A 27,087-nucleotide genomic window follows, 5' to 3' on the forward strand; every position below is an offset into this window, starting at 1 on the left:
CTGCCGATCAGTGTGTGCATGTATTAGACGTCTGATTTGATGAAGAATATTGGACTACTGAGATCTGTCCTTATTGGTACATAGCATGAAGTAAAAAATTTTCAGTCATAACTGAAGGGATGAATAACTTTCGTAGAAGCTGGTGCTTGTAGTCTTTAAAGCTGTAGCTGTCATCAACTTAATGCACAAAGAGTAAATGTGTTACGCTATTCATTCACTACTAGACATGTGTTTTGTTCAGTCTGAGTAAAGGCAAATTGAGTTAGCAGAGGAAAAACAAATAACAAATTCTCTGCAGCAAACTTTCAGCTAATGTTGAGAAAACAAGCAAAGCCTTCTGCCCCAATATATTCTATATGCTGTGCATGTTCTGCTACATAAAGCCCTGCATGTGTGTTTAAAATTTCTTTCTTCATTAAACTTTGGAGATCGAGAACTGTGATGACGATAAAGCTTTATTAAAATGGGAATGGCTTATCAGCCTATTAACAAGAACTGTAAAAACCATTGGTGATGTTTATGGGGAATTTGTTTCAATATATCAATGTATGAATACTTTTTCTTCTTTTAACGAGTCAAATCCAAATACTGAAATTAGGTCTAATTAGGCTCCATTGGCAAACACATATAATTGGTTTTCCTTTAAAAATCTATCAGAACGAATTGGGTCAAATGACAACTGCAACACAGCCGCACAGATCTTGTTTCAAATCGACAATGAGCCAGATCCTGCTCACGAAATGGGTCAAATTCACTCTCGCTTTAGGGGAGCGCTTGCCACACAATGTAATCGAGGCACTATGCCAGTCTGTTTGCAAGTTGTGCTTCAGATTTTGTTGCAGCTTTCAATGCTGTTCAAGAAAAAGATCCTGTGAGACATTACAAATGAGGCGCCCTATGCTTTCAAGCAGATGAATTTGCGCTCTCCAAATGTTATTCTTAGTGTTCATGAACCATAGCAGTGCCCCTAATTGCCAATGTTTTAATAGCTTTTCTACTAAGGTAACATCAGATCGTTCTGAAAGTTATTTTCAACAATGTTTTCTGACCAAAGCCACATCAAATTAAGTGTTTCAAATCAAAAAGAGCTAAATCCCAACTTTACATGCTAATATTGTACAAATGTGGTGCATAATCTTTCATTACTTGTCGCTGTAATGTTGCTGTACCTGACATGTAGAACATATCATATAATTGCTTTTAGAGCTTTGTGTTTGGGCACTATAAAATTTCTTTTTCTCAAATTCTGCTTAGGTGGATTTGACTCATTTCAGAAAAAAACTCCTCATATATTGAGCACAAGTGGGGCATGTTCATTTGGAATGGCGCTTCATTATTTGTGAAGAAGTTGAGCAGCACTTGATATGGTAATACATTCAGTCTATACAGGTAAAAAAAAAGTGAGGTGTGGCTGGCGTTTCAAGTTCACACTTACACCTTCAGTGAAGTGCACACTAAGCACAAAAATAAATATGAACAAAAAATACTTGCTTATAATTTTGCAATTCTTTTAGTTATCATGTGGTTTGCATTTGGCATCAAACTTGGCAGTTAGCTCATGACAGTTGCTGAGCTGTCAAAGCTGATAATTCCCTTCTATTGAGAGGACACCTGAACTCAGATGCATTTTCTTTAATTCAACTGGGACACTGATAGGCAGCTATGAGCTCCAGCCCATAAAGTTTGTGTACCTGCCCACATCTCTCAATATAGGGGTACAAAGCACTTACTTTCACCACAGATTATCCTGAAGCACATGCTTCCTAGGAGAAATAAGATGCTTTAACATCTGCTAAGTACTGCCTTAACTTTGCGATAAGCCCAGAGTTTGCCCCCAGGAAGTAGTAATGTTTAGGTAATTTGCCGTTTCGTAATGATTGTTTCATTTATTGTGTAGCACACCATGTAGCTTAGATCGAATGGCAGAGATTGCATAGTGTTTTTAACATTATAAAAAAATTTTTTTTGAAATAAACTTGCAGAAACATAACTCTGTACCTAGCACTGTTTAGGCAAGATGGGGAAAAGGTACTGATCTACATTCTCTATATTACTCTGTTGCAGTAGTTCCTCGTAGCAGAGCGAAAGCTATGAGGCCTTTGAGTGCAGATTCTTGCTCAGCAACATGTAGTGCCATAGTTCAGAACCCGCTGTTTGACTAAATAGCCCGCAGGTGGTCTTGTTGGCAGCTGTTTACTTGGAAGCTTTAACTGCAGGTCGCAGCTGTGGTTTTTGGTGCAAGGTATTGCTTCACTTAATCAAATATTTATTGAAGCTCTACGATACTGAAAATTGAGTTCTACATTTTTTTCAAGTGAGATCGTGCAAAGAACAAAAGAAATCAATGCAATGTTGCCGTATAGGCATTATTTGCATATAAAAAGTACAAACAATTATTTGATTTGACACTGGCTCAATTCATATGTGTAGTCGGCACAGCTACAGCACCGCAGGCGCCTCCTTCTTTCGTGAGAATGCTGTCCTCAACTCGACTGTGCCGTGTCATTCCAAGCTGCTCTTTTATGCGAAAGGAACGAAACAGCTGGCGTTGAATGTTCTTGGAACATTGCAGAGGGAGTGCAGTAAAGGTGCAAGCATCCACTTTGTAATTAAGAGAACGGCTGTACTTGCCAACATCAGCAAGTGCACGCCTGTACAAGTGGATGTTACTTAATAAAGGGAAAATCAGGCATCTACGCGTTCGTAGCAATTGCTACAAAAGAAACCCTTCTTCAACTCTGAGGCTTTTCTTTCGAGGGACCCGTATGGGTTTCCTTTGTAGCAATTGCTACGAACGGGTGGATGTCTGATTTTCTCTTTATTAAGTACTTCTCTCCACCTTGCGGGTATCAGCAGAACTACTATGTCAAGTGGATGTTACACGAGGGATCGAAAGATGGTGCCACCGTATTGTGCAATGTTACATGCTGGCCGAGCACTCCTTCCCAATCTTCCACTTCCTCAGTCTCCAGAACCCTTCTCCTCTGTATCTTGTAGATGCATGCCTTTTCAGTGACGGCAAGTACTATACTCGTGCCATAATACATTAAAATTTCAGAGAGGTGAACCACTTACCTGTCCATTTCGTGCGTACACCGCTGCTCACATTCACAAGCAAAGAGCAAACTTAGACGCCCTGCAGCGTCTTCAAGTGAAGCATGGCCTTTCCATTTCGTACTTGCGCAGCTGCGCACGTTGACAAGCAAAGTGTGAACAGAAGCACCCAGCAGTGTCGTCACATAAAGCTTGGTATTTCCAATTCATGCGTGCATAGCCACACAGGTTCAGAGGGACGCCCAGCGGTCCATCTTCATGTAATGCTAAGCCGGAGATTGCCAGTAACGCGCATTGGACTGACCATGTGTCTGTCACTGTGAAGCGCATGCTTTGGGTGTTTACCACAAGTATAAGTGTCATCAGACAAATATCTCGCTATCACCGGCACAGAAAACGAACTTAACACCCCTGCTATTTCTGTGTGGTTGCCCAGTGTTCATATATGCTGTGGATGCCAGAAAAAAGATAGAAAAAAATACTTGACTGTCATTATGGCATTTTTGTTACTGCTGGCAGATAAATACATGCCATTTTCTGTTTTTACTGCTTCCCTGAACACTTGAGGTCTCCCCAAGTGAGCTGACGACAAGCCGCAGAGGGACACATTTAAAGATGTACTCGCTCTCCTGATTGGTCGAAGAAGCCTGTAGTTTCCAATGTGGTGTGAGGAACAACTGAAATGGAGTATATTTAGATGCATCTTGTAGCAAAGCTTTTTTCGACATGCTTTGTACCAAAGAGCATATTTATTATGCAAAAGAAGAGTTGTGTATATCTGGTCTTTTGGCATTGTAGTCCGTGGTCACCTTGGGCATTGTTAAAACGTGCATTGTATTTGTTTTAATTAGATGTGTTTCTCGGTTTCTGCCTTGTTTGCCGTTGTGCTTCGGGGTAAAACTTTGCATGTACAAAAACCACGCCATGCACTAAGTTAAACCAAAATTTTTGGTGATAGCTTTTTCAAGAGGCTATCACTGCTTATTTAGCACAGTATTTCCACATTCATCTTAGTGTTCGCTTAAGTTATAGCAACATGTAAGCCATGAAAAAAAAAGCTCTTTTCCGCAGCCTGGATGCAGGGCCTGCATTTGCAGCGTCAGGTATGAATGGAGCTGCATCACCCACCCTTGATTTCTGGCAGTTCATTTAAGCTGCAAGGAAATTCAGCTTTTTCAGTTAAAAAAAAAAAAAAATCTTTGGCCAGCTTACATACTTATTTTTCTTTTGATAGCATTCGAATGTTCATGTTACCATCATACAGGAGGACTTCGTAACAGTGACGTCACATATGTTAGAATCAAGTTATAGTTAAAATGCCAGCCTGTTTGTTTTGTGGCAGAAATCTGCCACTGTAGAAAAGCAAACTCACTAGTAAATACCAGCAGCCACAGTTATGCTGTTGCACATTGGAAATGCACATTGCTGAATCAATTGCTGCTCAGCAGGCTAAATCCAAGCTCTGAGTATTCACTGTTGACTTTGTGACATACCCTGATGTTTTTCTGGAGGATTGTGCACCATAATTCAGCTGCTCTTCTATTATGGGTGGTGTGCATACTTTTCAGTGCACTGGGGGCTTAGGTAATTGCGTTAGTGCATTCCAGGTTTCTGTGTCAATATTTATATCAATTGACATGTTAATGAGCTGTTCATTCAATGTGCAATTCTGTTCACTGGAGTAACAATAGTGCCCAGAGTAAACATTAAGCAGTGTTTTAACTGGTTTACTAATATGATTGGGTTCTGCTGTATTTGCGACGTTGCATTGTACACTCCAGCTGCAATTCAGTGCGCATATTTTTAAACATTCCATGAGCACATTTTTATCTGCACATTGTAACCTGTCAGGCATGAAAGTTTAGTGCCTCGATTATTGTATGTGTCCAAGTGTGTGATTAATCAGTCCATTTTTACCTGACCTGGCCAGAAAGTATAGTGCATCTTCTTTGTGTGTGCCAATGAGTAACAAGTAAGCATGTTACTGGACATTGTTGTTCATATTTAAAAAAAAAAGTATTTTTGTCACTTACTCAATGCTATTTTAACAAACAAAAATATATTTATTGTCCACATATTTCACAACTACTTTGCAGTGCAGTTACATTTGTTGCTAAGCTGTAGGTGACTAATACACTTAAGTACAGGAGCAGGTGTACTGTCTTATAACTCTAACACATTTTGTCTTGGAACAGTAAATTCTTTGGCATGACCAAAACATTGCATTTTTTCCTTGACATCCACAAATGCTCCAACACGAAAGCTGTGTTAGTGCCAGTAAAATATGAGCTTCATATCTCGTTTTAAAAACGTTTCGCTTATAATTTTTTTTCGTATGCATACATGTATGCTTATTGTCTGTAATGAAGTGGAAAAGCAAAGGCTTAAGTTTGAATATGCAGAAAGTATATGCTTTCTTTAAACCAATAGTTCCGCCACACATGTGGTGGCACTGAAAGGAAGATTGAGATGCGGATAATCTATTTATCATGCATAACTCATATTTTACTGGACCTTCGACGGCTACACTGCATAGAATTTGCACATTACAGTACTTGATGGGCACTTTGCATTGTATTTGCATGCCCTAAATCGGCAGTCGGTTGCACCAGCTGTAATTTAACATTAAAGGGACATCAAAGAGAAAGATTAAATCAGCTTAGATTGATCCCTCGATTATTCTTAGAAACACTATTTTCGTTAACGGCACTGTAATATAGCTTGATTAATAAAAAAAAAGATGGAGATAATATTTTCTTTTTTTTTCACACTGAAACCTGAGAGCCCGCACATCAACGGGACAGCAGTCTGTTTCCCGTATTTGAGCAGTTGTGTATCAAGTGTTTTCGAAACTTGCCCAGTTCAGTTTGTGGCTCCTTTAGAATACATATAGTTAATCTTTAACAATAAAATAATTTACCCGGGCCTGAGCAGATGCTGTCAAATTTAATGTCATGGCAAGCTTGCACGGGAACGTCAAAGTACCATCACCACCCGTCTTTCGTGCTTGCGTCTTTTCTGGCTTGCCAAGCCTCCTTTTGTAATAAAAGTGACTTTTTTGGTATTGCAGAAGGGTAATTTAACACAGCTGAAATAATTTTTCTTTTTAGCATCCCTTTTATGGAGAACTCTCACTACATTAGACTTTTATGCACTTAATGCTAGTAATGTATAACAAACAAAATAGCAAAAATTTAGTCTAGCAATTAAGCTGTACCTTTAACGAGCCTCCAATCATAACAGCAACAATAGAACATCTAAACATCACCACATGACACCACATGGTAGTTGCAGGCCGACACTTCTGACCACCAATTGTGCTGTTGAAGGCACGATTGACAAGGGTGGTGATATAGGCTGGGTCAGTCATATTGAATTGGGATGAAGTGTAGCACAACATCAGGACGTGGACTCAAGAAGGAAGGGCAGACACACTGTGTTGTGCCTTCTTGTGTCCATGTCCTGGTGTTGTGCGAACACTTTATTCCTATTCAAGAAAGCATGGTCTTCAGAGTGTGCGTCACTTGGCTGTGCCACAAACGAAATTGTTCGCATTGAAAATCGTGGAGTGCATACGTCGCTGGCATTACAAAAGTCGTGCAACTGTAGCATGCGTGTGATGTTTGATCAGCTGTGCAGTTCACCACTGGTTCCTGTACAGTATGTATCATTGTGTAATCTGGTCTAGCTGCGGACGTATATACAACCTGCTTCTCAGTATGACCTCCGAGATCGGAGGCCATGTTCTCCGCAAACTTGTTCATTGATGCACCACACCTACACAATCTCACCAACTCCGTCTCGCCAACTTCGTGCTGTGTAGAGAAAGCTACGGGTAGCAGAATACAGGAAGGTCCTTCTCTGGTCTGAATGATGATTCCACAGAAGGATCAGAGGCGCACAATGTGCGAGTGCCCGTCCATTCCCGGAACCCGACTCATCGTCACTGAATGTCTGATGTGAAGCTTCACTGCACTGCACGGAGTTATTGAGATGGAGCAGAGACTTGTGCATTCCTTTGTGCAATCTAAAAACGTGGTGTGGCGCTCTCCACCACTGCTCTAAGGTGAGCGATGGTGATGCGGTCATTGCGCAAATGGTGGATCCACTGCGGTCAAAATTTGTCATGGTCGCATTAGCCGCAGAGAATCACTTTGGTCACTTATGAAATGGCGTGGTAAGAAAATAATGCCCCGAATAATGGTAATGCCCGGGTTTTCGACGAGCTTTACTTCCTGCTCGCGTACTAATGAACGTCGCGATAAAATAAATGGCTAGGCAGCGCGCGTTACCCGATTGTCGCCTGGCAATTTTGCAAGCGAAAGCCGGTGGGCTTTTTGGCTGCTCAATAAACGGGACGAAAAGGCACTAGGCCAGTCATGTCGAGCGTAAAGCTCAATAGGTCGGTACAGGTCAACCCAGATAGCTCATGTTCCCTCCACCAGCTTGAGATCGAAGCAGTATGCATGTATTGCTGAACCTTGCATGGCTTCACGACTCTGGCAGACTTTGGTGCCGCGATGCTGGCACAGATCCTAAAGCTGCTTTTCCTGGGCACGGCGTATGCGTGCCCGTGTTTGTTGGCCTCTTTCGTCAGTTGCCCTGTGAGCACACGGTGCCGGGTGCATGCTGGCGCACTCATTCGAGCTTCCGCCGATGTGTGCCATGAGCAACCCGATTTATTGCAGGTGCACGGCAGCGGGGCGGCCGCCATATCCAGAGCACGAAGGCAGGTCGCGCACCGAAAATCGGTCAGCACACGACTTTTAATGAGGAGAGGGAGGAGGAAAGCGATGTGGTTGTATGCACTTGGCAAGTTAAAAATTCGCTCGCAATTTCGGGCCTGCTTTGCCCAGCAGGCTCGATCGCCCCACGAAATCGTATCCATTTCCTTTTCTCACTAATCACGTGCTTACTGTGGTGACCGCCGCTCTAGTGTTAGTCACCCCCGAGTATAACCATCGGAACCTTATGGAAAGAGTTAAGCACTGGTGTGGCGGGAACTTCAGAAGTAGCACAATTTAACACACCGCTAACACACGCTTCTGAACTGCGCGTAGAGCTGTCATATGCGCCTAAATTGCATATACTTTCGCATGCGTTTTGCAAACAATCGTACTTCAAGTGAAGAATAAAAAAACATGTTAAGCTTTACTTTTTGTCTAGCACAAAATGTTAACATGTGCGACGTTTATATTTTGCCCCATTTGTTTCACAGGATAGTAGCAAAGATGGAGCAAGTAAACCGTCATGCAAAAGCTATAAGATGCAACAATAAGAGACTTCAAACTTTTGAAATATTGAGTAAATAGGTTTTTTTTTTTTTTTGCGCTAGGAGCATATGGTGTCACTTGAGCATCAGCCCTCGGCGACTGCCCCGTACCTGTGATCGCTGCGGCACACAGCCGGGGCCATTTAGTTGACTAGATATGAGACGTGGTGTATTGAAAGGACGAGCCTCCCCCAAATTTTATCACCGTTATCTTTGGCACACGTTAATTTTGAGCGACATCAGTTTTGCCTAAATGAGGCGGACGCGCTGCCGGAAGTTTGTAAGGCGGGAGAGTCGCTGCTCGGCACACTGACGGGCGCCAGCGGCATGCGCCGTCAGCTGAGGGCGAAAACGAGGCCCTTCTGATTTTCTGGCGTTTTCTGGCGACGCTGGTGCAACTGAATGTAGTGATGCCGCCACCCGGGGACTTCTTTCTCCCGCCATTCGTTGCCAAAGCTTACGAGCCCAAAAGCTTCTACAGAAAGACCAAGGAGCGCACGGCGTCTACCGCATTCTCAGAAAACGGCTACGGAATGTTTCAGCTGCACCAAAAAACGCATTAGCGCAGTCGCACGGGGAAATTTCGTTCGTTTATCCTTCGGCATGAGGCTGGCCATATTGGCATCCGTCTCGTTGCACGATACGTGCGTAGGTTTGGCGCTCTGCTCTGAGCAAACAAAAACAAAGCAAGCCTCATGCGCTCGTGTACATTGCTTTGCACATAATTATCTTCCACACAAAACACATTCGTAAACGTAACGTCACCAGCAACCACCTTGGGGGCCCACGCGCACTGGCGGTTGCGCTAGCCGAGACGCGGTCATGCAGCTGTGGCTGCGCATCTATCCGCGCCACTCACGGATTGAACTCATTTGAAACTGCTAGTGTAGGTGAGCCCCCGAGAGCAGTTTCTTACCTCTGCACGGGCTTTGCAAAAACAACCGTATTTCGCTTGAAAAGTGCGTCTTGGACCGTGCCTTGGGCACTCAAACTTAGCGCCGAGATGCAATTTTATGGCAATTTTTAGACAACCACATCTGATGTCGACGCCCACTCCCCTGGCTTTTTTTGCAATAAGGTATAGATGTGTAGTAGTTCAATTGATAATTGGTGACATACGCAAGCGACAGTTCTGAATTGTTGCACTTGAGAGTAAACAAGCACGCTCCTTCCACGAACGTACGTCTGAGCGCCAGGACTCCTGCCATACGCACTTTTCAAGGAAATGTGCTGCGAATCGCTTAACACCCAATATATCGGAGGCTGTGGTATGCGTCCTAGATGTGGTTGTCGGGGTCTAGCTCCGGTAGAGCGGGCTTGGTGGTGACTTGGTCGGGGTAGCTTGCTTCGTCGCTGATGGACGGCTTGCACTTGGCGTCCCGAGTCTTCGCGTACAGCCACGGAACGAAGATACCGACTCGCGTGTACACGCCGTACACGTCCTTGAGGGCGCATTTCTTGCCGAATGACACGATTCCACAGATCGCCTCGTAGTTTCCCGCTTGCACCATCAGGGGGCCCCCAGAGTCACCCTGTCAACAGGATTGTGCACTGGTTTCAACGCGTTGCGTTGTGAAGGAAACGAAGAGGTAAAGGCAGGAGCACAAGTCTACTATGTACCAGATGTATCGCGGAAAGCACTTTCTTTCTTTTTTTTTGTTAAGATACTCTCCAAATCGAATAACCGCAAGAGATCCCAGGCAACACGTGCGAGATGCAATTGATGTATTTTTACGCTGTATGGAGATCCATATATATATATATATATATATATATATATATATATATATATATATATATATATATATATATATATATATAGCCTATGCAGTGACCCATCCCTGACTGAAGTGCTCTTGCATTAACACTTGCATCTTTGCACATGGCGGCTACCTTAGGCAAACAAACCTCGGCTTACAGCTGACTTGCAGGTTGCGACCGTGGGTGCCATTGATACGTGCGCACTTTCACGCCGCCTGGACACAAAATTCGTCAGGCACATAAGGTGTGCGAACGAGTTCATCGCGTGGTCGATGGTCTCCGTATTTCCCGACCAGACTGATTTTGGTCGAATGTTTACCTTCCATGCACGCGCGGATGTATGTCAATTATATGCAGTCTTATGATAGTTCGATGTAGTTTTAATTCGGTACGTAAGATATGCTTTCATCAAATTAGCCACGTTATTAAAGCCATGCTGCTTTCCTCCGAGTGCACGAGGTGCGCGTGGGTCCGTGCATGGGTACAGGCTGCAGTGAGGCCTGGACTACCGGGTCTCTCGGAGCTGCTTCAAAGCAATTCTCACTGCCCACTGAAAATCGCCATGAGGCATTTTGCGCGTAATACGTTGCGGCTGGTTACCACGCTAGCCGCACTTGAAAACAACTTTTGATTAATCGCGGCAACGCTACGTCTAAATGCGTGACAGACGGAGGCGTTGCATGAACCAGCGTGACAAGTGCTACGGAAAAGCGTACCTTACGGGGGCGCAATTGATGTAGTTCGACATATGGAATGTATGTACTTGCGGAAGGAGTTCCATATGAAGTCACAGCTCTCCTGTACTTTTACATGGAATGTGAAATCTGCGTACGTGTCGAAAGCAAATTAATCTTACTCTAAAGACGTCAGAATTCATGACGAAGCTTTAGTGCGTAGTCTCCTATCTAAATACATGGGAAGGGGTGAATCGTGTTTCTTGGCCACCACTGCACAAAATTTGATGAGGCTTGTTGCACTTAAAAGAAAAATCGAAAATCCAGTGAAATAGATTGTTTACGTTGTCAACCTTTCTAATGAAAATTGTTAAATATCCCTAAATTTCGGTAAACGAAATTATCCAGTTTACTACCCCGTAACTCGGCAATGAGAAACGATATCGCACCGCTGTAATATGCACCTAATGCATCTAAAGCAGACAAATTTGATCATGCATTCCTCTGAGACATACCACTAATTCGTAAGTGGGACTTTTACAAAACTCTTGTAAACGTTGTAACTAGCTTACGTAAGCTGTGAATTCATATATATCAAATGTGTCCTGTTTAGGTGCTCTAACCGATGCCGTTTACAGAATTGCGAATTTGTTTTTGGTGCAGTTAGACTTGTAAACCTCGCGCTTCTTTTTTAATTATTTTTTGTAGCTTACAGATTTTCGTGAATTCTTAAATTTCCAGATTCTAAAGAAAAATTTGCTTCGTGCAGTCACTAAAATTCAACGTTTTCGCTCAGCTTTACAAAGACGTTAAATAAATGGCTGCCGAAAAAAGATGAGAAGTAGCAAAAGAAAAAAAAACAGCTAAAGGAATTGCGTGCCGCAAACACATTCACCGACGATTAAAATACTCCCTAATGCGAAATTTGAGCGCACCTCTATACGTGTTTTCATTTCGCGTGTCAATATTTTGTATTATGATTATATAGGTACGCGGTTTATGTGAGGAAGAGTACTCTGTGAGTAGCATAGCTGGCGCGGACAATTTGTCTCGTGCGGCACGTTACAATCGGAGCGAAGTCTGGCGCGACTGCCTCGCTAATCGGGATATCGCGAGAACGCGTGGTTGACGCGTGGGCGCGATTCACAGCAGCAGCCGCCGCCGCAGACAGACATCCGCTCATGCAGCGCTTTGTTTCCACACAGATGATTCGCGCTACTCTGGCCCCATATCGTAGCAATCGTCGACGCACAACCCGTTTCGCGCGGCACTACGCTTTCCTTCTCATGCTTTCGTTCCACCAATGACGAAAGTGGCCGTTCGTCGCGGGGATGTTGTGCAACCAATGTCAGCGGCAACACCCAAGGGAGCGTCACATCGAGTCGTAGCCGCTCGCCACTGCCCCTTGCAGAAGCAGTGATAGCAGCGGTACCGCATCACACACGCTGGTACCGCGGACTGACCTGACGTCGCGGGCGACCGTAGCCCTCCCCACCTCACGGCACCTTGGCCCTCCCCCTCGGAAGCGCAGATGAGATCGCCCACGCGGCGGCAGATGGTGAATGGTAACACAATTTTAACAGTAGTTTGTTGCGAAACATTTGGCTATAGTTCTAAATAATTGAAAATATGAATAGTTTCTTTTCGATGCGTATAGTTAGTGTGTAACATTCGATTCGTATTCGAAACTTGGAATATTCGCCCAACCCATAATTTTCATTTGGTTCCTAAGCTTGCCTCAAAATTCCGGATATGGCATCATCTACATTGTCGTGACGTGATGCCACAACAAAGTTTCCTGATGTGTATCAACGCTAGATATGATGAAATTGCTCATTAAAAATGCTACGCGCGTTATTCCCTTCTGACTTCACTTGCGTGTGGCACTGATGGCAGCGACGGAGCGAGTGTACTAAAACAGGTTCGTAAAAACAATTACAATAAACCGTCGTGTCTACCTGGAAAAATATTCGTACCATCCGAAATTCATATGATCCATAACGATCAGTGAAGGCATTGTTCTTTATGGAGATTATTTTGAGTTTACGAAGTTATTCATAGGATTCTGTACTTCTGTTTTCTCGGTGTTGAGCATTTTCGTAATGCGCAAAACTTCTCGCTCGCCATCTGCGTTGCCTGTGCTCGTTGCACGCCGCAGTATGAGCACTTTTCAAGTGCGAAGGCCTCCGTTAGCATTTTGAAATACTAAGATTCCTTATGAGTACTTCGCAGCTGTACGCCGCGGCTGTGTTCTCCGAAAGGTTTCGGGATGACGACTCAAAGGTTCGTATTGCCCGTCGCGGCCCGGTGGAGCGTTCGTGTCATACCGAAACAAAACGCTTTCGGACTTCGTGTCACCCTGAATTCTGTTGAACCTTGATCGTGTCATCGAGATTCGCCTGTAATATAGTAAACTATTTAGGTCGCTCTGACGCTTACCAGTATATATTCTAGTGTTTAAAGGACTGCACCTTCACAAAGTGAAAAATAAAAAGAAACGTAGCCGAAAATCTCATTTCAATGCTTAATGCCCCAATTCTGCAGGAAATAGTGTCTAAAACATTGGCAGTCGGTTCCACCTCTAGTTGCAGTCGATCAAAGGAAATGTCTTTCTGAGTGAGTTAGGGGTGACAATGAGACGGAATCACTGCGCACGGAACTCTATGGCATCACTCCTAGCGTGAGGGAAGTGTAAGAAGCGTCGGACTGCCTAAATTTTTAAACTGCACATGCCCACGGGATCGGCCCACATGTTTAGACATGACCACCTTCGGGAACGGCTCACGAAGGAGGCTAAAAAAACATACATGCTACGGGAAAGTAGGCTAGCATGCTGAGAAAGACATTTTCTTTTACTAAATCTGCTTCCTATAAATCGGTACATTTTAAAGGGGTACTGACATGACATTTTTGACTTTTGATTTATTGTGTTAATTGAAGGATCCTAAACATCGGAATCCTAGAAGAAGAAAAAACTGGCAGGGCTCAGAGCGCCATATAAAATTTACTGAAGAGCTTTTCTCCGAACCAGTTTCAGTTTCTTTCCCCAGCCTGACGTCATGACGCAGAACATGTCTACGTGTAAGCAAAACATCGGTGGTGCTTTGCTCCGATTCACTCGGTCACCAACTATGCTATTGTATCGGGCCGCACAACTTTATGCGTACAACGAGTGACGACCCAGCAGCTGGGGCGACTGCATGCCACATGTTTTGCTCCCACGTGACCACTTTCTGCGTCATATGACGTCAGGACAAAACTGAAACTTGTTCGTAAAATAACTGATACTAAATTCAGTGTTACCAGTATATATTTTCTAGGGTTTCAAGGTCCAGAACCTTCAGTGAACGCAAAAAAAATTATAAGCGAATATGTGACGTCAGAACTCCTTGCCATTCAAATTCGGTGCCATGGATGCCGAACAAAACCATTTCTTCGTTTAATTAAAGTTTAGATTAAATTAGGGGATTTTACGTGCCAAAACCACGATCTCATTATGAGGTACGCCGTAGTGGTGGACTCCGAAGAAATTTCGACAACCTCGGGTTCTTTAACGCGCACGAGCGTTTTTTCTTGTCTTTTTTTTTTGCATTTCGCCGCCATGGAAGTGCAGCAGCCGCGGTCGGGATCGAACCGGCGACCTCTTACATTTCTTCGTTGCTAGTTACGCTTTTAGATAGGAGCTCCTGAGTTACAGCTTTCAACGGCGATTTTGATTTACGGCGCATGCGCAGTGTAACCGTGAAGAGTTGACAAAGGAAACCGACCCGCGTGAACCGTCGAGTCCGCGCCGCACAAGGCTGCGAATAGTAAGCCCAGATACGTTAGACTGTGTAAACACGGTTGCATGAAATAGAACCAATAAAACGTTCATAGTGGCGGGTCACCGCAGTTATGCAAGCTGTCAGTGTAACTGCCCCGCGTATTTGGCGAAACTGAGAATTTCCACACAACGCCGATACGTGGCTCCTACGGATGGAAGCCATGAGCCGGCTATCGGGATCAGTTGCCACTCACCACGCATGCGTCCTGGCCCTCGCGGCCACCGGCGCAGATCATGTTTGTGTTCACCTTGTGCGTCAGTGGCCTCTGGCACTCGGTCCTGTTCACCGAGGGCATGCACAGCTTCTGCAGGGTAGTCGGCTTGGCGCCCTCTGCAACGGGCACACCGGGCTATGTAAAACCTGCCTTGTAAACTGAGCAACTTGTTTATTTGTTTACACGCACTGCTAGGCTCAGTTTTTGAGGCTCTGGCAGGATTGAGAAATCAATACAAGAAATAAGTGGGGGCATGTAGGACTCAACAATGTGCACAAAAAGTATTCACAACTCTAAATACATAGGCATCATATATACAGGATAATGTGCGCTAGGCTGCTGCCTCGAGGTTAAGAAACAAACTCAGATTTTTTTTTTCTGCAAATAATTCAACAGACGGTGCAGCTTACGATCTCCGGTGGCAAAAAGTTCCAGTCTCGGATTGCGGTGGAAAAAAAAGGAATAAATGTAAGTGTTTGTGTGGAATCTGTACTCTGTCAACTGCTTGTTATGTTTATCTATAGTGAATCTAGTTTGTGTGAGTGATACATATGTGTCGCGGTCGATTCCGATTATGTTATTTAAAAGTTGTAAGAAAAACTTGCATAACAAGTTCACACGCTTACTGATCATTGGGATTCTAGCCTTAGCTAGAAGTTCAGAAGCCTAAGTGTAACGGTCATATTTATCGTAAATAAATCTGATTGCCTTATGTTGTACTTTTTCTAATTTTGCTATTCCTGAACTCATGTGAGGAAACCAACTAATTATACCGCACTCTAACATCAGTCTTATAAGGAAAGTCTAGGTTAAAATATTGGTATCGGGAGAGGCGAATTTTAACATTTGTTTTAACGAATAAAGACTAGAAAAAGCTTTCCCGCTGGTATAAAAACATTTCTTTCTCATCTTAGATCTGAAGTTATAAAACTCCAAGGTACTTCGTCAACCTTCCTAATGAGCCCATTTTGTAGTATCATACTGGTAGCTGATGGGCTCTAGATATTGTCATCGAAACTAGATATTTCTAGATATTGTCATCGAAACTGTCTTTTCTAATCTGCCATTCATGACATCAGTTAGTCATTTTTCTGAGTGTGTTGTTCAGCGCAATTTGGCCTTCAGGCGTATTGATAAATTTGTAAATAATGCAATCATCAGCAAAAATTAGCACATTTGCATCGACACCATGGATAATGTAATTTATATATATAGAAAAAAAAAACTGTACTTTGCGGATCTACAGACAACACAGCTCCAGGATCAGAAGGGTATGCATCGAGAAATACATACTGTCATATTTAAGATAATCTTCCAATCAGATTGTGTCACGGTGTTTTTTCCTATAGAATTATGACAAACTTGTAGATAATCTTAGTGTGGAACACTCGATGAAATGCCTTAGACACATCAAGAAATATTACATTAATTTGCTTTTGACTACTAAAGCCGTCGCAAAGTCATGTACAGTTTCGATTAGCTGTGTTGTTGTGGACAGACCTTTCCTGAAGCCGTGTTGATTGAAATCATGGAAATCAACTCTGCGGATTAATTGTAAAGTAATGGAGTGTGAGAGCTGTCAGCATGTTGTTTTTTTCACACGCTACAAGTTCCATCTCCAGTGGTTGACAAAAATCCCTGGTGTCTTTAGCTATCGCCTAAGAGACGCGGAGGCGGAAGCCTTGTAAAGCCTACTGTAATTCACCTTAATCCGCCCTAATCCTCCTTGATCCACCTTAATACTCCTTTATCCAGCTTAATTCATCATATCCCTACTTTTTTTTATTTACATAATACTGCAGACCTCATGCGGTCCAAGCAGGAAGGGCAGATAACAAGGCATATTTACAAACGCCATGAAGTTATTGCACAGACAAAAGGTTTGATACATGACACAAATGAGCGAAACAAGTCAAAGGAAATACATTGCACATTAATCAGCACATCAAAATTCATTTGTAAGATTTCTTTCAAAACTGTCACTTGAGACAATCTGTTCAGGCAGTGCATTCCAATCGTTTATTGTGCGCGGAAAGTATGAGTATTTAAACAAGTTTGTTTTCGCAAAATATGGTGTTAGGGCATGGGCATGTTGGTGACGGGTTTTTCGTGTAGTTTAAGGTGTGACATAAGGTGAAGAAGAAATTCTAAACTTTCCCTGGATGAGTGAATGAAGAAACGTTAATCGAGCAATTTTCCGTCTTATATGAAGAGGTTTAATTTCGTTGGAGGCCATTAAAGCAGATGGGGAATCAGTTCTCTTGAATTTGTTGTAAATGAAGCGCACAGCCCGTCTTTGCACGTTTTCTATTTTTGCTATATCTTTTTTGGTGTACGGGTCCCACACTATAGCCGCACACTCAAGTTTGGGCCGAATAAGAGAGTTATAGGCTAATAGCTTAACGTGATTGGGTGCTCCTTTGAGCTTGTGTTTCAAAAATCCAAGTTTTTTTAACGCAGATGAACAGATGTAATCAACATGGTCGCTCCAGTTAAGCTGTGAATTTATTAAAACGCCTAAATATTTTTATTTTTCGACTTCCGAGATAGTAGTGCCGTAAGCAGAGTAACTAAAGTGGATAGGACGTTTCTTTCTTGTCATGCGCAAAAGCACAGTCTTATCAGAATTGAAGACCGTTCCTGATCTGTCACACCAGGCCACATTTTCGCGGAAAGCATCATTCAGTAATATTTGGTCAGCCACAGAACTTATTGGGGTGTACAGCATGCAGTCATCGGCAAATAAACCAATTTTAAGTTTTCTATCAATGGAACCCACAATGTCGTTTATATAAACCAAAAATAACAGTGGACCTAGTACACTTCCTTGGGGCACGCCAGATGTCACTGGAAGTAACGTGGGAGAGATGCCACCAATATCCACAAACTGTGTTCGATTTTGTAGGTAGGAAGCAATCCAGTTTACTAAAGTCAAGGGCACACCTATTAATTTCAGTTTTTCAAGAAGTTTATTATGGGGAACTTTATCAAACGCTTTGCTGAAGTCTAAAAAAATTATGTCCAGTTGTCCAGATTTATCTAATACGGAACTAAAGTTATGGATAGCAGTAACCAACTGCGTGACAGTTGAAAAACCTTTTCTGAAGCCGTGTTGAAATGGAGACAAGCATCCTTTAGAGTTTAATATTTCAAGTATGTGGTTAGCGATAATGTGTTCCATTAGTTTGCAGCAGGTACTCGTCAAAGAAATCGGACGGTAATTGCTTAAACACGCGCGGTCCCCTTTTTTATGCACAGGCACAACTCTGGCTGTTAGCCAGTCGGGGAGCAATGAAAAAGACGATAAGGATAAACAGAAAATTTTTGTTAAGAAATGAGCTAATGATTCAGCATAACGGCGTAAGAAGGCGTTTGGTATGTCATCTGGACCATGCGAACTTTTGGTATCTAACCGAAGTAGGGATTCAACAACGCCTTCGTAGGATACTGTGATTGATTCTTCAGGTGGAAGGTCAAACACATGTTCATTGGCACTTTCTTCAGAACTTAACCCACCGTAATCCACGTTAATCCTTCATCCACCTTAATCGACCTTAATTCACTTTAATCTAATCACTAATCAATCATTAATTCACTTTGCAAATTATTAATCATCTCTTATACACGGCTGGACGTACTTTGGTTCGCTTCTGACCTCCCTTGGATCACGTGACATTTTCTCTACCTCACAACGCGACCTTGAACATAGAGATCTAAGGCTTTCGTCTGAACAAACAAACCTATTGGCTTTTCGGGGCACCGCTAAGTCTTGTTGGTATCACTGATAACGCAATTCCCCCTCCCGATTGTGCATCCGTTTTAAATGACGTTGTTACGCGTAACTTTTCTAAACACCCTCAATAAATGTGTCAAACTGCACTATCTTACGACCATGCCGCAATGTACCCTTTAATTTAACCCGTAGGCGTAGAAAAAATAATCCCATCACTGAAACACTCAGCTGCCCCTGGCTGTGGCCTAATTAATGCAAGGTTTCTAAAAAAACACTAACACATATTTCTCCGTTATTCTTACAAAGATTTTCCAGCAATCACTTGACAAAGGTTGACTGGCTGCTGATTGGAAGGTGGGAAAGGTGATTCCACTCTACAAAACAGGTACTAAACGTTCCCCACTGAAATATCGGCCTATTTCTTTAACCAGTCTACCATGCAAAATTTTCGAGCATATTCTGTTTTCTCACATTGCCAACTTCTTAGAAGCAAACTCGTCTTTTTGTGAGTTTCAACGCGGCTTCCGCAAGAGATATTCATGTGACATCCAAATAGTATCATTCACGCATAAACTGAACCTAATGCTTGACTACTGTTCAGTTGCACACCTCATTTTTTTAGACTTCGCCAAAGCGTTTGATAAAGTGTGCCATAGCTTATTGATCTACAAACTGCACCAACTATACCTTGATCCCAAAATTGTTTACTGGCTTGAGGTTTTCCTCACTAACCGTTCACAGTTTGTTTCAGCTAACAAAGTAACCTCTAATCTGAGTCCTGTTTATTCGGGTGTACAACAGGGCTCCGTGCTTGGACCCCTCCTATTTCTCATCTATATTAACGACTTACCTTCCTGTGTTCCATCTCAAATTCGCCTATTCGCTGACGACTGCGTAATTTACACCGCAATAACTTGCGATGTGGTGTAACCAGGCTTCAAGCTGACCTTAACGCGATTTTTGCATGGTGCAATTAATGGTTATTAGAATTATATGTTAACAAATGTAAATTCATGCACGTATCTAAGACTATCGATGAACCACCTGTGTACTCCCTTAATAACGCTCCCTTAGATTTGGCAACAACTTACAAGTACCTTAGTCTTCACATCACATCCTATCTCACTTGGAATACCCACATCGCCCATATAGTGAGTAACACTAACCGAATTCTAGGTTACTTACGAAGTGACTTTTCCAAAGCACCTTGTTCCTTAAAATTACGCCTCTATAAAACTCTAATACGACCCAAACCTGAGTATCCTGCTGCTTCAATCTGGGATCCAGATCAAATAAACCTAACACACTCACTGGAGATGGTTCAGAAATAACTCTACTCGTTTCATTCTTTCTAGCTATAACACAACCGCGATATCAGTGCCATGAAATGTAGCCTTAACTTACCATCCTTGTCATCACGTCGCAAAACGTTCCGTCTGCGCCTTTTTCATAACTTATTTCAATACCCGCTGTTACGCAACAAACTTATTTTCCCGCCTCCTTATGTATCGCCCAGACTAGGTCACATTCATAAGGTCGGCATTCCATTATGCAGATCGAACGCTCTCGCAGTCATTTATGAGTGGAATCGCCTTTCCGCCTCGACGGCCACCATCGCAGATCACCAATTATTCAAGAACGTCATAGCTAGCACTGTATAACTAGGAATCTTTTTATTTTTTTAACATTGTTCAACCTGTAGTCACGACTACAGGTTGAACATATATATATATATATATATATATGCTTTATTAACTCCAGTTGGTTACCCGCCGTGGTTGCTCAGTGGCTATGGTGTTGGGCTGCTGAGTACGAGGTCGCGGGATCGAATCCCGGCCACGGCGGCCGCATTTCGATGGGGGCGAAATGCGAAAACACCCGTGTGCTTAGATTTAGGTGCACGTTAAAGAACCCCAGGTGGTCAAAATTTCCGGAGTCCTCCACTACGGCGTGCCTCATAATCAGAAAGTGGTTTTGGCACGTAAAACCCCAAATATTAAACTCCAGTTGGTTGAATTTACCCATTTTGCTTGTAACCACTCCGCTCTATAATGCCGTAATGGCCCTGAGGGTATGCTAAATGAAATAAATAAATAAATAAATAAACCTGTTTTGTTCGTTTTGAGCTCTCGGACAAAATTTTGTTGCTGAACAGGAGCAAACAAAACAAAACTGAGGGCCCATCCTTTGTGTACATGCAGGTGGAAACAATACTGTTACATCATCAGCGTATTTAGATGACGTTTATCGCCGTCTTTTCGTTGTGACGTAATTCTTGACTGCCGTAATCGCCTTCGTTACCAATGTACCGCGACACTACAATTGCCTCTCCTTTGGTTAGCATTAAGAGGAAGCTTTAGCTCGGGCCACGGAGCAAGAAATATTTAGGAGTGGAAACTCCGCTGTTTGCGGCGACCAGAAAAAGTCACAAGCCCGCGGAGCCGTTATAGTGCTGGCGGCGTCTGGCGGCCTGGAACGAAATTACCGCCGTTGAGAGCGCGCCTGCCCGGGCACTGCATTTTTTTTTCGCTGCGGCTTCTCCGACGCGCCGCATGGCGCCGCCACTGTATATGGCCCCGTCGGCGCATACAACAATTGTGACCTTATCTGGTCGCCCGCGCTCGCTCGCGCTGACGGGAGTCTCCCCCCCTAAATGTCTTACTCAGTGGCTCGGGCCCAACTCCGACGCGGCCTATTCAAATACATGTAAAACGCAAAAACGTTTTGCTGAAATAACCCCTGGATCGATTTTAATGAAATTTGCGGCATTTGAGAAAGTTAAATTACGTCGATTGTGCCACTGCGTCGAAATTCACCAGCCCATTCTTATTCGTCTGATTATTTCAGTCTCATGATCAGGATCCGCGGTCACTACCTGTCCTAAGTAGATGTATTCTCTTACCACTTTTAGTGCCTCGCTACCTATCGTAAACTGCTGTTCTCTTCCGAGACTGTTAAACATTGCTTTAATTTTCTGCAGATTAATTTTTAGACCCACCCTTCTGCTTTGCCTCTCCAGATCAGTGAGCATGCATTGCAATTCGCCCCTGAGTTACTAAGCAAGGCAATATCATCAGCGAATCGCAAGTCACTAAGGTATTCTCCATTAACTCTTATCCCCAATTCTTCCCAATCCAGGTCTCTGAATACCTCCTGTAAACACGCTGTGAATAGCATTGGAGAGATCGTATCTCCCTGCCTGACGCCTTTCTTTATTGGGATTTTGTTGCTTTCTTTATGGAGGACTACGGTGGCTGTGGAGCCGCTATAGATATCGTTCAGTATTTTTACATACGGCTCGTGTATACCCTGATTCCGCAATGCCTCCATGACTGCTGAGGTTTCGACTGAATCAAACGCTTTCTCGTAATCAATGAAAGCTACATATAAGGGTTGGTTATATTTTGTACATTTCTCTATCACCTGATTGATAGTGTGAATATGGTCTATTGTTGAGTAGGCTTTACGGAATCCTGCCTGGTCCCTTGGTTGACAGAAGTCTAAGGTGTTCCTGATTCTATTTGCGATTACTTTAGTAAATACTTTGTAGGCAACGGACAGTAAGCTGATCGGTCTATAATTTTTCAAGTCTTTGGCGTCTCCTTTCTTATGGATTAGGATTATGTTAGCGTTCTTCCAAGATTCCGGTACGCTCGAAGTCATGAGGCATTGCGTAAACGGGATGGCCAGTTTTTCTAGAACAATCTGCCCACCATCCTTCAACAAATCTGCTGTTACCTGATCTCCCCAGCTGCCTTCCCCCTTTGCATAGCTCCTAAGCCTTCTTTACTTCTTCCGGCATTACTTGTGGGATTTCAAATTCCTCTAGACTATTCTCTCTTCCATTGTCGTCGTGGGTGCCACTGGTACAGTATAAATCTCTATAGAACTCCTCAGCCACTTGAACTATCTCATCCATATTAGTAATGATATTGCCGGCTTTGTCTCTTAACGCATACACCTGATTCTTGCCTATTCCTAGTTTCTTCTTCACTGCTTTTAGGCTTCCTCCGTTCCTGAGAGCATGTTCAATTCTATCCATATTATACTTCCTTATGTCAGCTGTCTTATGCTTTTTGATTAACTTGGAAAGTTCTGCCAGTTCTATTCTAGCTGTAGGTTTAGAAGCTTTCTTACATTGGCGTTTCTTGATCAGATCTTTCGTCTCCTGCAATAGTTTACTGGCATCCTGTCTAACGGAGTTACCGCCGACTTCTATTGCACACTCTTTAATGATGCCCATAAGATTGTCGTTCATATCTTCAACACTAAGGTCCTCTTCCTGAGTTAAGGTCGAATACCTGTTCTGTAGCTTGATCCGGAATTCCCCTATTTTCCCTCTTACCGCCAACTCATTGATCGGCTTCTTATGTACCAGTTTCTTCCGTTCCCTCCTCAGGTCTAGGCTAATTCGAGTTCTTACCATCCTATGGTCACTGCAGCGCACCTTGCCGAGCACATCCATATCTTGTATGATGCCAGGGTTAGCGCAGAGTATAAAGTCTATTTCATTTCTAGTCTCGCTATTTGGGCTCCTCCATGTCCACTTTCGGCTATCCCGTTTGCGGAAGAAAGTATTAATTATCCGCATATTATTCTGTTCTGCAAACTCTACTAATAACTCTACCCTGCTATTCCTAGAGCCTATGCTATATTCCCCCACTGACTTGTCTCCAGCCTGCTTCTTGCCTGCCCTGGCATTGAAGTGGCCAATCAGTATAGTGTATTTTGTTTTGACTTTACCCATCGCCGATTCCACGTCTTCATAGAAGCTTTCGACTTCCTGGTCATCATGACTGGATGTAGGGGCGTAGACCTATACGACTTTCAATTTGTACCTCTTATTAAGTTTCACAACTACACCTGCCACCCTCTCGTAATGCCATATATATATATATATATATATATATATATATATATATATATATATATATATATATATATATATATATATATATATATATATATATATATATATATACCGATATATATAACCCCGATTCCAACTAGGGTCCGCGAATTTCCTAATTTCAGCGCTCCACCTAGTATTCTGCCGTTCTCGACTGCGTTTCCCTTCTCTTGGTAACCATTCTTTAACCCTAATGGTCATCTAAGCGGCGGATTACATCACCTGCCCACCTCCATTTTTTTCTCTTGATGTCAATTAGAACATCGTCTATACCCGTTTGCTTTCTGATCTAAACCGCTCTCTTTCTGTCTCTTGACGTTACGCCTAACATTCTTCGTTCCATCGCTCTTTGCGCGGTCCTTAACTTGTTTTCGAGCTTCTTTGTCAGTCTCTAAATTTCTGCCCCATATGTGAGCACCGGTGGAATGCATTGATTGTACACCTTTCTTTTCAATGATAGTGGTAAGCTTCCAGTCAGGATCTGACAATGTCTGCCGAATGCGCTCCAACCCATTTTTATTCTTCTGCAAATTTCCTTATCATGATCAGGGTCCCCTGTGGGTAATTGACCTAGTTACACGTACTCCTTTACAAACACTAGAGGCTGAGTGGCGATCCTGAACTCTTGTTCCCTTGCCCAGCTATTGATCGCTATCTTTGTCTTCTGCCCATATTAATCTTCTACCCCACTCTTATACTCTCTCTGTTAAGGTCCTCAATCATTTATTGTAACTCGTCTGCGCCTCTGTCATCGTCAAACCGAAGGTTGCTCAGTGGCTATGGTGTTGGGCTGCTGAACACGAGGTCGCGGGATTGAATCCCGGCTGCGGCGGCCGCATTTCGATGGGGGCGAAAACACCCGTGTGCTTAGATTTAGGCGCACGTTAAAGAACGCCAGGTGGTCGAAATTTCCGGAGTCCCCCACTACGGCGTGCCTCATAATCAGAAAGTGGTTTTGGCACGTAAAACCCCATAATTTTTTCCCCCAGTTTATTAGCTTGAATACGTTTTCCAAGCACGCTGTGAATAGCATTGGAGAGATTGTGTCTCCCTGTCTGACCTTTTTCTTTATATGTATCTTCCTGCTTTTCTTGTGTAGAATTAAGGGTAGCTGTAGAACTGTAGATATTTTCCAAGGTATTTACGTAAGCGTTCTGTACTCTTTGATTACGTAATGCCTCTATGACTGCTGGTATTATTGCTGAATCAAATGCCTTTTCGTAATCTATGAAAGCCACATAGAGAGGCTTATTATACTCTGCGGATTTCTCGATAACCCGATTAATGACATAGATGTGATCCATTGTAGAGTATCCCTTCCTGAAGCCAGCCTGTTCCCTTGGTTTACCAAAGTCCAGTGTTGCTCGTATTCTATAGGTGATTATTTTGGTTGCCAATTGCTTGTTCACCAGCCTGCTTTCCCCCCATTTTTGCATTGAAGTCGCCCATAACTACCGTATACTCAGTTTGCACTTTTCTCATCGCTAATTCAACATCTTCGTAAAACTGATCTACTTCATCATCGTGACTGGATGTTGGTGCGTAGGCTTGTACTACGTTTAATCTATACCTCTTATTAAGTTTGATTACGAATACAGCTACCCTCTCATTAATTCTAATTCGCCAATGTTGCCCGCTATGTCCTTGTGGATTAGGAATCCTACCCCGTATTGCTTCTTATCTGGGAGACCTCTATAGCAGAGGACATGGCCGTTAGTCAGCACTGTATAAGCCTCGCCAGTTCTAATCTCGCTAAGGCCAACGATATCCCAAATTTTAATATTTGATAGTACATCAAAGAGTCCTGCTAAGCTAGCCTCACTCGACAGAGTTCGGCTGTTAAAGGCTGCCGGGGTCAGTTTCCACTTGCGGCCTGTCCGGGTCCAGAGACTCTTAGCACCCTCTGCTGCGTTACAGGTCTGACCGCCGCCTAGGTCAGGTGCTCCGCAGCTGCTGGGGACTGAGGGTCGCGGGTGAATTGTAGTGAAATTTGGGAAGTGGTGGCCGAATACTACACCAAAAAGTCCAATTCCTGTTCTGATGAGGAAGTGTCTTGTTGAAGCTTAGTGGGCCTTCCTGATTTGGTTGTACCTGGATTAGTATAGCCCCACTCGGTCTCGGCATCTTTCGCCGGAGACAGGTGTCACTCCAAGCCTGCAGATGTTGTGCACTGGAGGAGGTGAATTTCAAGTTCACCATCGTAAAAAAAAAGAAAAATAATTTACAGAGGGACTCGAACTTCCGACTATGGCAACCGAGCATTTGACGTAGCTCAGTCAGATTATCCCATAGGCGGCGAGGCTACCTCATCGCCTACAAGTGCAGCCAGAGGGCCCTACGTGCCTAAAAATTTTAAAACTTTTTTGTGCGCAAACAAACAGGGACGAAGAATAGGGGCAACACAAGGACGAGCGCTTTCTAACAACTCGTCCTTGTGTTGCCCCTATTCTTCGTCCCTGTTTGTTTGCGCACAAAAAGTTTTAAGATGAATCTGTGCTAACTAGGCCGACTCGCAGTTATGCCTAAAAATTTATTTGATTTATCCGCGATAGATGTGTTTTTTTTACGGGTAACTCAATATAGAACGATTTCTAAATGGTTCTGGCCTCGCAGTTCTGGAGTCGCACGTGCGCGGACGGCCGTGAACTCGGGGCAAACCCTACAGGCGTACCGACGACCGGGAGTACAAACGGAAACCCGCGAAAACGAATATAAGCGCAAATGTAGAAGAAATAACTGGACGCAAACTACGACTTTTTTGTTACTTGATGACAATCTGTATGTGATATTTGCAACTGTTGACGTTGTTATTTATTTCTGATTGCGTGTTACTGCAAACCTTCTCATCACTTTTTCTCATGCTTTAGCGCTGCAATTTTTTTTTGGGGGGGGGGGGGGAGGGAGGGGTTCTCATTAGAAAGTCAGCTCGAGGCATGTCGGTAGAGTCAGTTTAAGTTCATTTAGTATACCTCAAATGCCTGAGAACATGCTTGAATTATCCGAATTATCCGCGGTATACGGGTTTTGATGATCGCGGAGGTGGGACGCATTGTATTTCTCTATGGTTCTAACATCGTGGTTTCACAGTCTCTTGAGTGTGTATATATATATATATATATATATATATATATATATATATATATATATATATATATATATATATATATATATATATAATTTCTCTTTTCCTCATAATTTTATATACCTCAATTTCAATCGCAAGTAATTACCCCTATGCTTTCCTTGGCTTCATTGCCTCTGAGATTTGTTTATGGTCACAATTATATAGTCAAAGTTGCAAAAAAGCATATTTCGACTTTTAATAGCGAGGATATTATGGAAAATCTTTCAACATAATTTAGTAGCGATATAAATAAAGTGCGTTTTTTCCGCCATACTTCATTAGCCAATGTATCGAAGAATTCTGATTAAAGAAGCGGCTAAAACACCGATATTTAATCAATAACATTGTGGCACATGTGAGTGAACAACTGAAGCTGTATAGCATGTCTGTGTAGAAGGTGTCTCAGATCATCCTGAACATAGCCATCCCCAAAACATGCCGTGAGCGAACGTTGCGCACGTGAGTGCCTGGAATGCGCGAGGATGGCTTCTCAGGACGTGTACTTATGTGGAACGCTAAGAT

The 27,087-nt window shown here is 43.1% G+C and overlaps 1 protein-coding gene across 1 annotated transcript in view; it reads right to left on the reverse strand.

Annotated features, from left to right (window-relative positions):
• Positions 1-5,094: 5,094 nt before the first annotated feature.
• LOC142565777 (trypsin-1-like) overlaps positions 5,095-27,087 on the reverse strand; it is a 118,022-nt gene continuing 96,029 nt past the window's right edge. The window contains exons 6-7 of the mRNA XM_075676307.1: positions 14,779-14,915; positions 5,095-9,858 (exon numbers count right to left, since the gene is read on the reverse strand). Coding sequence (XP_075532422.1) covers positions 9,604-9,858; positions 14,779-14,915 — 392 coding nt within the window. The 3' untranslated portion in view covers positions 5,095-9,603. The remainder of the gene's footprint in view (positions 9,859-14,778; positions 14,916-27,087) is intronic.

The sequence above is a fragment of the Dermacentor variabilis genome, unplaced genomic scaffold, assembly GCF_050947875.1.
Source record: "Dermacentor variabilis isolate Ectoservices unplaced genomic scaffold, ASM5094787v1 scaffold_12, whole genome shotgun sequence".
In the NCBI taxonomy this organism is placed as follows: domain Eukaryota; kingdom Metazoa; phylum Arthropoda; class Arachnida; order Ixodida; family Ixodidae; genus Dermacentor; species Dermacentor variabilis.